Here is a 12083-nt window from a genome sequence, read left to right on the forward strand (position 1 = left end):
TTGTTATGAAATATAAATTCCATCCTTAACTTGCCTAATAAATACAAAAAATTTCAGCAATAACCAAACAAACCGAAATATCTATCTAAACCTAGATGTTGTTTTCCATCCTTAACTTGCCTAATAAATACAAAAAATTTCAGCAATAACCAAACAAACCGAAATATCTATCTAAACCTAGATGTTGTTTGGTTCTCTAAAACGTAACGTAATTTTATTACAAAGGGTAAGTCTTATTGTTACATCTATTTGTTTGCAACAGTCGATAATCCGCTAACGCGTAATTAGATCCCGAACCAGTACGTGCCCAATACCGCTCCTCAACCACCCTAATAAAAAAAATCTGATTGTAGTACGTGCCGGGGATGCAATAGCGTTACATTAGTAAACCAAACAAAGACAGAATTAGAGTGCAATCTGATTACATTTTCATTTACGTTACCGCTCGCCGAACTAAACACATCAGAGTGACGAAACTTTAACTCCAGGGGCAGGGGACTCCGCTGTAGCCGGCCCAACCCAAGCCTGCACTATCACAAAGCCCACCTCCTTCTTCCCCCACGACTCGTCCCTGTCTCCTCCTCGCACCCGGCCCGTGGGCATTCCACTTCCAGTGCTCTCCTCCCCGCGGCAGCAAGGGCAACTGCTCCGGCGTGACCGACCCTCCCAATCCCTGCTGCCCACGCGCGCAGCCCTCTCCTCGCCGCCACGATGCGGTTTGACCTGGATGGCATGCCGGTTCACTTCCCATACGCGGTGATCTACCCAGAGTAGCACGCGTACATGGGGGAGCTCAAGCGCGCCATCGATGCACGCGGGCACGCGCTGCTCGAGGTGCCCACGGGCACCGGCAAGACGGCGACGCTGATCTCCCTCATCACCTCCTACTCCCTCGCCAACCGGTCCCGCCCGCTCCGCCTCATCTACTGCACACGCACCATGCACGAGATGGAGAAGACCCTCGCCGAGCTCCGCCTCCTCTTTGCCCACCTGCCTCCCGCTGCCTCCCGCTCCCTCCTCGCGCTCGGTCTCTCCTCCCCCAAGAACCTCTGCGTCCACCCGCAGGCGTCCGCCGTCGCGGCCCGGGACTCCGCCGCCTCACGGCCTCCTGGGTCCGCGAGAAGGCCGCCTCCGATCAGACACATCCCTCATGCCGCCAGGGGTGTACACCCTCGCTGACCTCCGCGACAATTGAAGCCGGCGTGGAATTGATTTGAGGGATTGTACAGAAGCATGTCACAAGTCGGCCCAACTAAGGTTGATAATCATGTTCCTCCTGGCCGTTGCCCGCTAAGCTGCGGTTTCCCCTGCCACCGCCTACTGTGCCGGCGGCGCAACGACGACTCACTGCACCGTCTTGCACACTCCGCTGATGCCGTCGTGGCCCCGCCCTTCCCGAAAAATCTCTCCGGCCATCACGCCCTTCATGCCGACACCACCCACCACCGGTCGCAGGCCACCCGCTTGAGTTGGGTTTAGGGATGGAAATGTGGAAATGGATAATCCGTATCCACTAAAACGACAAATATGGATATCCGTATTCGTATCCAAATTTAACGTGGTACTAAAATGAATATATCCGAATTCGTTTTTCTTAATTTTCTCTATCCGATTCCACATTCGAATTCAAAAATACCTGACAATATCCGTATCCGACCATATGAAACAATTAGTTATATCTATAACTAATGGTAAATTTATCATTAAAACTATTCAAGATTTATCTTTATAACTAATAGTTAATTATATTAATTTTATTATTACTAATATTGTACCCATAAAACTATTTAAAATTTATCTCTAATTTTTGTGACCAATGTCATTAAATTTAATAATAAATATATGTGCATATTAATTTTATTTTTAAATACTCTAGTTTATTTATCAATAAAAATATTTTTATACAATTTTTTATTATTCATTGATAAATTTTTATATTTATTGAAATATATATTTATCCATATATTATTTTTTTCATAGTTTGCACTATTTCAAATATTTATTAATTAATGTAATATTTTCATAAGCGATTTTTGTTTGCACTAGTTAGTTAGGTACTCATACTTTAGTGTCTACTTGTATAAAAGTTTTGTTATTTAAAACCATCAACAAATAAAATTGGCAAATGTTATCTTCAAATCGAGTAAATATCCTTTGGGTATCCGAATTCGAGACATTCATTTTGTATTCGTATTTGAAAACATCCGAATTCGTATTTATATTCGACTGAAAATGTGGTAAAAAGTGCTATCCGGATCCGATTCCATGCGATCCCTAGTTGGGTTACCGTCGCGAGTTTGACACCAATGACTTTTCGGATTCAATGTAGAGTAACTTCTCTAAAAAAATAACTGGTGCATGTATATGGTAACATATTAATAAGTTCTCACGGAAAATTGGATGATGTGATTAATTGGATGATAAGCAAGGTCCTTCTCCTTGGTAATTGTGCCTTTATGAAATATGTCTATCAAAAGAGAATGGTGGGAGTAGTTCAAAGATCATTTCCACAAGACACGTAGTTCAAATGCGAAGGAATTCCAAAACATAGACACAAATATATTTAAGTTCTAAGAAAGTGTATATTATTGCATACATTGTAAATAATTTTATTTCATGAATAAACATACTAAATATTGATTATATTAAATATTTATGCAACAATGACAAAGTTATCTATTTGTCACGTTAGAACATTCTTGGGAGGATGGAATTGAAATGAATATTGTGCTTTGGAAAGAACTCAAATTTAGGGAGACTATTACCTCAGTTTCTAATGTTTTTCGGGGAAGTTATTAGGATGTATTTCAATTCCCAACTAATTTTTGACTCTGAGGAACATCTGACTTTTCTCTTCAATTTTTCATATGTCTTAGATGTGCAAATCTTACATATATGTTCTTTCATAATTTACATATCATATTTACAACACATGTAGTTGATATGCAAAGTAATTCCAGGAAATAGGCAAAAACACATACACTTCTCATCTGAACTCCGAATCGGGTGTTCTATATATGCATTTTGATTGTCTCGATGAGAGATACGTAATGGTGAAGTCCAATTTGCAATTTGAGCAGTTTATCCAAATCGGTCTGATCGGTTTAGAGACCGGTTCGCTCAGATCAATTTTGGTCGTGAAAAGGTAGTAAAAATATCAATTCCTTATGGAACGAAATATTGGCATTCCATTCATATGCTGTTCATTGGTGACTTTAAATGGCAGCCTTTATCTTTAGTCCTTTTTCTGCGCATTATGTACCTGATGCAATTAGTGTACAGTTGTAAGATCCACTTGACTCATGAGCACATAATTGGCATTAGAGCCTGCTACATATCATGTCTGTTGTTTTACTAGAAAGAAAACTTAGAAACTATTGGTTTAACTCATATTTACACAACATACTGCAATAGTTGGATTTAGTGTTAGATGACTTTATTTGTGAAATAAAACTGCAGTATGTGCTTAAAGCTGTTCAAAGTGGCTATATTCATTCTCCCAGGTTGAATCCTGCCCTTTTATTTTTGTAGTAACTTGTTTGCTTGTGCGAAAATGTTTGCCATCTGTGGTAGCTTGAAAGGGGAGACATCCTTTATCTTTAGGACTCTTTCTGCCTGTTATGTAGCCTAACCTGATGCATGCAATGTGTAGGATGAACACGCATTTTTCTCAAGAGCATATTTTTGGCATTAGACCCTAGTCTCAAGTACGATGATACTCTCTGGAAAGAAAACCTAGAACTCTTTAGTTTAACTGTTATTTACACGACATGCTAATGTGGTGAAGTATATGGATCTTATAATCTTCTCATCCACTGGGACATTGGAGTCCTTTGGTACAACACATGTACAAGAGACATTGTAGTTTGAGGAAGTTTGAGTTTATCTACAGTATAGTAACTGACAGTGTTTAGCGAAGGTCCATGTCAAACACTCTCTCTCTCTACACTGGTTTTGAGTTTGAACATGAGTAGATGATTTTGTCACCTATCTTACTATGTGTTGTTGCAATGAGGAAAATAGTGGGGACTATAGTATCCGTTGGGCTGTATTGCTCTTGGTTTATGTGCAAATTTGCTGCTTTCTTCAGACAAGCAAGAAATTTGGTATTTGTTGTTGGCACTACTCAAGGAAAGCTAAAATTGATGAGGGAGTTTGGTGGTTTCCTCCAACGGAAAGCTAAAATTGATGAATTTGTTTGGTTTTCTCCAAAGTCCCATTGTTTAATTTGTCAGGCGAGCTCTCTATCTGCACTGATATGTATAGCCAGATTGAGTGTAATTTTTGCCTTTCAACCATTAGCTAGAACATATGCCATCATACTTGGAGGATGTGACAGCCTGAGTAATTAAGAACCTAAATCAAATAATCAACAGGGTGATTAAGAAGCAAATCAAAGCTAACTCGGAATTTTTGAGAGTAAGGTCTAAAAATACGACATATTTTGAACCAAGTGTTAAAACTCCCTCCTGTTGAGAATGACTTGTGAAGCAAATAAAAACAAATTTTATATAGTAACTTAAATCTTGACCAATATACTAGTGGTAGAACTTCTCAAGTTGAACACCTTCCACTCACATCACTTCTTCTGATTTTGAGTAGAGGATGTTCCAAAATCGAGTAGACGATCGGTCAAATTTCAAATCCAATTCCAAAATAGCTTTGACCGACGCTCCACCAAAGGTCCTACCATCCTATCTCCAACTTCATCGAGCTTTTCCTTGTTGATCTTTATAAAATTCATAGCAGATATCCTGTTCCCGAACCTTCACTTTTGGAAATCAAACCGCGTAGTTCAAACTTGGTGTGAAAACACATGTTATACACGACACCTTCGTCACGACACACATCACGAGCACCAGCATGCATAATTAAGCATCATGAACATCGTTTTGTGCATAGTTGACCGTTATGAGCATCAGTTGTGCATAAATGAATGTTTCGGCCATGCATTGTTAAGTGCCCAGAATTTTGGTATTTATTGGTGAAAAATCAAATTTGTGAAGGAACCCCAATTTCTTCCATACCACTGTACCCCCAAATATTTCATTCAAATACTAGACACCATTTAGTGATTTTACAATATTTTTACCAAATTTTTCAGTGATGTTTTCTTGGGTTAAAAATGCATTTAATGTTCAATTTTAGCTTTTTTGTTTTGACGATTGTGTGCAAACATAAAAGCTTTTGAGTTTATTTCCAACGAGTATTTTTGGGTAATTTTTTAACACCTGTAGCTATTTCAAATAAGGGAGCAAAGTTGGCACGTTTTATTTCTTCGCGGACCCACGCGTCAGCACTTCTCCTTCCTCACGTCACCAGTTGCAAAGCAGTTGGCCTGCAGGGGCCGAGCTCCACCTGGCCGGTGCCCATGGTGGCTTCCCTTCTCGCCAATCCTTGCGCCCCATGGTGAGTCACTCCGTCCGTTCTTATCCTCACCATCCTCCTCCTATATATAAAGCCCCCAACTCTCCCTCCTCCAATCTCCATTAACAGAACACCGAGCTCCACTTTTCCCCAAACTTTGCTGGCGAAATCCGCCGCGGTTAGTGCATCTCCGGCCGATTCCTTGCAGCCACGGCGCCTCCTCGACGTCTCGATTCCGTTTTGCTACTTCCCGGGCTCCCTCCCTCACCGGACGACGCCCTCCACGGGAGCTCCTCCGCCGCCTCCTTCGTGCGTCGTTCCTCCCTGTGCGCCGCCCTCCTCCAAGTGCCTGACTCCCTGCTGGTGTGCTCCCTGGCCCAAGGTGCCGCCCCTCTCCCTTCCCAAGCTGCCCCCTCTCTTTCTCCCACCTTCAGCCCAAGGCCATGGCCGGTCCGGTCGTTTTCTGTACGGTGCGTGCTTGTTTATGTGCGTGGGGAAGATTTGAGAAGAAGAAGGAAGTGTAGGGGGTTATGGGGAAGTTTCAGGAACTTTTGCGCAATTAACTCATTGACATGGGGGCTAGATTGAAAGTTTGTCTCGGTTTTTTTTCCTAGATCTAAAATGGCTGCAACTTTGGAAATTCATAGTAAATTGTAGAAAAATCATAAAATAGCAAATGAAGATGTTTTGGAATCCTTGTGAGAAGAGTTATGCAATAGAGTCATAATATGATATATGTTAGTAGAAAGTTTCTGATGTGATAAGGGGTACGTATGAAGCTAAGTTATGATAAGTAGTGGTTAAGCTTTGAAGTTAACTCATATGTATGCTCTCATGTTAATATAACAGCTACTTATATAAGTTTTTCACCTTTACTTTGATTCTTGCTTAAGGTATTTAGGGTGTTCCATGTTACCTAAGGCTAATGCTAATTAACTATGTCCATAGTAGTTGTGAGCTATGTGTTTAACTTATGCATATGTTACCATGTTAAAGAACTAAATGAAGAACCTTGTTGCATATGTGCTGAAATGGCTGCTAGAGTAGTTTCTATTGTGGTAATATTTTCGAGATGATAATGATATTTTCTGTAAATATGGTGAATACAAAAGATGTAGGTAACTTCATAATATAGCTTGTGTTAAATTTTCATCACCATAAGCCTGATGGTTTAGGAGCTATAGATTTTACAAGTTCATTGTCAGGTTTTGCATGCTCTATGTATAGGTCTGAATGATTGTGTTTTTTGACTTAGCTAAGCTTTGTATCATATCTTGGAGATAATATAAGAAGTGTAGGGTTTTTCATGAGCTTTCCAAACTGTTAAAGATCACCCCTTTTGGTGGTCTAAATCTCCAGTTATGAGCTTGTGAAATGGAATAACAGAATCTGTCCTAAAGTGGACCGAGATGTCTTCTTTGTAATGTTTGACCTGGTTAACTTTAGTTTTAGCTTGTGGTGTTTATAAAAAAGTTGTGAATGGTTTGTTAAGCCTTCTAAAGAGTCTAGAACGACCTTGTTGTGAAAGCTAGAACTCAACTTATGGGTGTCTAAAGTTTAATGTCAGCATCTGTCCAAGTTTGGACAGATTTGCTTCTTTGTGTTTTCTAGTCTTGTTAACTGTTGAATCATCTTGATACAACAATAATAAAGTTCTATATAATTTAATAAGGTTTCTACCAAGTTAATAATCATGGTTGTTGGAGGTCTAGAACTCCAGATATGCATCTGTGAAGTTCGTGTCAGTTTTCTATCCTTATTTGTACAGATCTGCTCTTTGGTGTGTTTTCACCTTGTTATTTGTCGAATCAGCTTTTGGTGTGAGTAACAAAGTTTTAGATAATTTTCTTAACTTTAAAGAAAGTCTAGGATCACCCTTTTTTGATGCTTATATCTCTATTTATGGTTAATACAAGTGACTATTGTGCTGCTGTCAAGATTAGGTGTATGTGCTTAATGTTATTAGCTTTAACTTGATGTTGCCTTGTGTGCTGGCTAGTTAGCTCATATCATTATTAGAGTTAAATTGATCTACCTAAGAATCTTATAAATATGTTATATAATGTTGGTCAAGCACTTAGCTACTAAATGGTCATGTATGCATGTGGCTACAAAATAACCTTGCTGCATAGCTCGCTAGAACCTTAGTGATGTTGGTGCGTGACTTGCTTGTGTATGAATTGTTTAAAAATAAATGTAATATAATTTATACCTGGAGGAACTTTGGGGTTACTTATAATACATATATTAAGAAGCCACATGTATGCCATACAATATGCGTTTTCCCAGTGTGAGAGATGAGAGGACCACATAGAAAGGGTACTAATATATATAGTTAGTTTTTTTTTACAAAATCTGCATGGATGCAGAATTGACCAAAGCACATGCAGGTTTAAGTCTGGATGATGGGCACTTCCAGGGTTGGATCCAGCAGGGGCTTGGATCGAGGAAAGTGACAAGAGCACTCAAGCTCTAATAACCAATTGGTGGGACGGAAACATGGAAGCCTGGTGGCATGTGGTGTAATGAACCGGCCTTGGAAATGAATTAGCAGGGGTGGATCCTGTTGTTGCCTTTTTAAAATATTACTTTCGATTTGGGGGGCATGGTTTCTATAATGTAGTTTTTTTATTTCTTTTCTTATTATTTGCTGATAGCTGATCTACAAGCAGGTTGTTGGGCATCGAGGCATGACGACCAGTAATATATGAACGAGGCTAATTAGTTATTACAAATAGTTAATTAAAATTAAGGATACATTAGTTATTGTGAATAAAAAATTATTTCTCTTGTTTACTAGTGCCCCGTTATCACTGCCAACCCAAGCAGCTGATTCTAAAAACTGACACAGAAGAAACCATATCAAAATCATGGAAAATGGATCATTGACTGTCTCGGACCAATATCTAGCACCCGGCAATGGAGAGGAATGGATCGGAGTCCTTCGCATAGCTTCCTGCCACTGAGTACAAGACCACAGGGTGATAAGGCTGTGTTAAATGAATGGTATACATGCATAGAATGGTTCACTTTGAATGAGATGAGCCAGCACAGGAAGATGGTACAAGCTAAGCAAGTACCATTTTTGTTTATCTGTAGTGTGATACATGCTTCTATTTGTTTGCTTGTATGGAATGGTATGGGCTCATACAAGATCATGTTTGTTTGGATAGGGATGGATTAGCCTGTTATTAACCTAACTTGGTGAGCTTTATCTCATGTATTGCTTTATTGCGTATCTTTTTATAATAAGTCTATTTCTCCATATAATTTGTGAACATTATAAAATCTGAATGTGCAAGACATAATCTAGTATTTCAAATTTATTGATACATGGAAAAAAAATCAAATTCCTTATGCTGAATGAAACGAAGACAAATACCAGATAGGAGATCTCAAGTACTTATATGTCTATAAAATACCAGATTATTATCACCTCACTGTTCTTGGTACGTCACCAAACATATGTTTAGCTGGCATATAAGTGGTGTTTTACTTACAATGACTTTCATGAAAAAGATCTAGTGATGGACCAAGCAGAACTCCATGTTTGGAATTGAAGAACCTAATTCAATAAAAGTGAAGGACAAAAGTAAAATGACAACTGTAGCATAGGGAAAGTGGCATAAAAAATATCATTGTGAAATATCTTGTGATATCTAATTGTGCGATGCCAAACTCATTCTCCTGAGATTCGGAACTAGCCACACAGGGGTTGGAGAGTTGGACCAAAGCTGAGGGGATACAATTTCCTTGTTCCTATTGTTTTTCAGGTCAAATTCTCCAATATGTTCGTTCAAAAAAAAAAAATTCTCCAATATCACGCCTATCGTTCTTGTGACACGTGACATCAAGAAAGTAATCATCAGTAAAGTAGGCATGATTTGGCTTCAGTTGTGGATATTCTTTGGCACAAAGGCAAAGTGATTGGTTACGCCCAATAAACAGCACGTTCTCACCCAAGGTACCTACTTCCACTACAAGCTTTTCCGATGTAAGGTCCACTTTATGTACTTTGATCCTGTTGGTCTTGTTGGGCGGCGGCGTAGACAGTTCTAAAATAGAGTCATAGTCTTTACCGTTAGATCTAGTAATTTGCAGCAGTTCACCAGATGGAGCTTGAACAATGTAAACCCTGTCTGATGCAGACCACTTCACCCGTTCCAGAACTATCTTCATTGTAACTGCTGGGGCACAAAGATCGAACGCATGGATTTCTCCTAATGCAGTGGTGGCATATAACAGTCCACCCTGAAATTGGCAGTCTTCATAGCAAGTGTGTGGCGGCAACCACGTCCACTCATTGTCTCCTGCCCTTGCAAACGAAAGCTGACATTCTGGGTCGTGGATCAGCACCACGAAGTAGTCCCCGGTGGATGGATCTGAAGATAGAAAGGCCTTGTCGAACAGCATATCACGGAGCTCACTGAGATCAAGGATTGATGGCTTATCATAGAGCCACTCCTCTCCAGTGTACCACAAGTACTCATAGTTACAAAGGGTGCCAGCATCATCAAATATCGGCTCCACCTGCTCGATGGTTGTGACCGATGGCAGTGCGATCTGATCACCGGTGATGGGGTTGACAAGCTGCAGCTCAGATCTCTCGTCTGCGGTGATTATCCAGCCATAGGACGAACCAATGACCTCCCTAGTTCGGATAGGTGGGTCCGGGAGAGTCAATGTGTATGCCTTCTTCTCAGCGAGGCTGTATAGACCCATAGCCCTCTCACCCATGGATTCAGAAGTGTACAGGAGGCACGGTGTCCGCTGCAGCTTGCAATGTTCAGTAGCGCACAGGCTTGTGTAGGCGGCGCGCCACGAGGCACAGACTGATCCTGCACGTACAAGGCCAGGGGTCTCAAGGAGGGCAAAGATATCCATCAGGATATCCTGTGGCAGCCACGGCAGTTCACTGCCTGCAGTAGGTGCCACCACGGGTGATGGATGTAGAAACTCATCTAGCTGGAGTAATGTCTTCATCAGTGAACAGGTTGAGGAAGCAAATATGTTGGCAAGAGCCCGAAAGAGCAGATTGCACAGACAGCTAAGGTTCATCCTCTCGGCTCTGCTGGATATGTCCATCGAAGCAAATCAAAGCTGGATCTCTCGCCTTTGCAAGACCACGGATGATCGAGTTGCTCCCTGCAACGGGAGACAAAAGACGCTTGGAATCTTTCGGAGGAGTACAAGGCACAAGCACAACGAGGGCAGGCTCCTGGTTCCGTTCTTATACCCAGCAACCCCAGGATCCGAATTCGACTAGGTTAACGGAAGATCTGTGTTGTGGATGTGGAGATCAGACTTACCCCGTGCAAGATTCGGAGGTTCCGGAACATCCACACCGATTCCGGCTCCGATAATCCGATTCCGCAGACGCGTAACTCATCGGAGGCAGCGTAGGGCGTAGGCAGACTGCCTCGGGTTTTTCCTTCCCTAATATTCTATGGCCATCAGACCTCAACCTCGGTCATCGGCTATTGCCTAGCGGCACCCCGCCACCTCTCCTCACCACCAACAACCCACTTCTATCTCCTTAATCTCTATCCTATCCAAATAATCTCCGATCATCACACCCCTGCGCCCGACGCGGCTCACCACTAGTCATTAGTCACTTAGGCCGATGAGGCCCTACCACCTCTCCTTGCCACCCACAAATAGTGGTGGAACCATGAATTTTTTTTTGGGGGGAGGGGCTGGCAAAACATGATTGACACCTCGTGCTACATTTGATGGAAAAAATATATCAAGATATGTTATACATGTGTCATTAAATTTTTTAATGCCCCGTTGGGGAGGACTTATTTCAGCTTGGGCTTCACCTATTTTTGCGCAAAATAAGGCACTATAGCATGAAGCTATTTTGTAAGCTGGTGCTAAAATGAACTACAAGCCGGGTGAAGATATTATTTTTTGCTTCACCGGCTTTGGCTTCAGTGGTGAAGCTGATTTGGGAGAACTCCTCCCAAATGGCCCCTAAAAGGTTCACAATTTTTAGATTTAGGGTTTCATGGAGGTAAGCATTATGGAAAACTGAAACTTTTATATTGCAGTCTCTTTCTGATCTTATTGTAATAGCATTCTGCAATCTTCTTAATTATAAAATAATGTTAAATGGCTTAATTCTTTAATTTTTTGATTAACCATCTTTCTTCTTAAAAGATTATAACATAAGTTTAGTTTGCCACATTACACTGGATTAAACACAAAATAGACATGGTGATTTGAGAAGACTTGCTATATATAATGGTCTATGTGTGATGCATATCACTATATCAGCATATGTGCACTCCCTGCCTGCCGAGACTGAAGTGCTCGACATGTATGTTGCCCGGCGCTAGGACCTTCCAATTCGTTCTCCATGGCCCTTAGCCTCGAGTCGATCATTCTGCTGAGGCACAGCTATTTGGCTACTTATTTCGATCTTTGTGCTCCAGAATTACTTGTTGGATGTTGAATAGCTAGCTAGTTAGGCATCACATGCATCAGTATGTTTTGTTTTGGGTATACTTGATCACTACTTTGAGTCCTCCTGATCTTTGAAAGTTTAAAGGATTGAGCTGAAGTGCAAAATTTGGTGTGTGTGTGTGTGTGTGTGTGGGGAGGGGGGGGGGGGGGGGGGGGGGTGCTTTTTTGTTTGGCTTTTTTTTCGCAGATGCTCTTTTTTTCGAATCGTTAACCACCCGGGAAGAGACACCCCGCCTTTCCCCGCCCCC

General features: G+C 41.2%; 2 protein-coding genes and 1 long non-coding RNA gene across 3 annotated transcripts; 2 read left to right on the forward strand and 1 right to left on the reverse strand.

Annotated features, from left to right (window-relative positions):
* The first annotated feature begins 783 nt into the window (after window positions 1-783).
* Window positions 784-1179, forward strand: LOC101762815 (DNA repair helicase XPD-like). Its single transcript, XM_004980571.1, has one exon. The coding sequence runs from the start codon at window positions 784-786 to the stop codon at window positions 1177-1179; it is 396 nt and encodes a 131-aa protein (XP_004980628.1).
* A 4116-nt stretch (window positions 1180-5295) lies between these two features.
* Window positions 5296-8632, forward strand: LOC101756176. Its single transcript, XR_001164718.2, has 2 exons — window positions 5296-5749; window positions 7758-8632. It is a non-coding gene; the product is annotated as an uncharacterized LOC101756176 (long non-coding RNA).
* A 509-nt stretch (window positions 8633-9141) lies between these two features.
* On the reverse strand, window positions 9142-10452 carry LOC101763224 (probable F-box protein At4g22060). Its single transcript, XM_022829527.1, has one exon. It carries the CDS (start codon window positions 10450-10452, stop codon window positions 9142-9144), a length of 1311 nt encoding a protein of 436 aa, XP_022685262.1.
* Between the last annotated feature and the right edge of the window lie 1631 nt (window positions 10453-12083).

This window comes from Setaria italica, chromosome VIII (assembly GCF_000263155.2).
Source record: "Setaria italica strain Yugu1 chromosome VIII, Setaria_italica_v2.0, whole genome shotgun sequence".
Lineage (NCBI taxonomy): Eukaryota > Viridiplantae > Streptophyta > Magnoliopsida > Poales > Poaceae > Setaria > Setaria italica.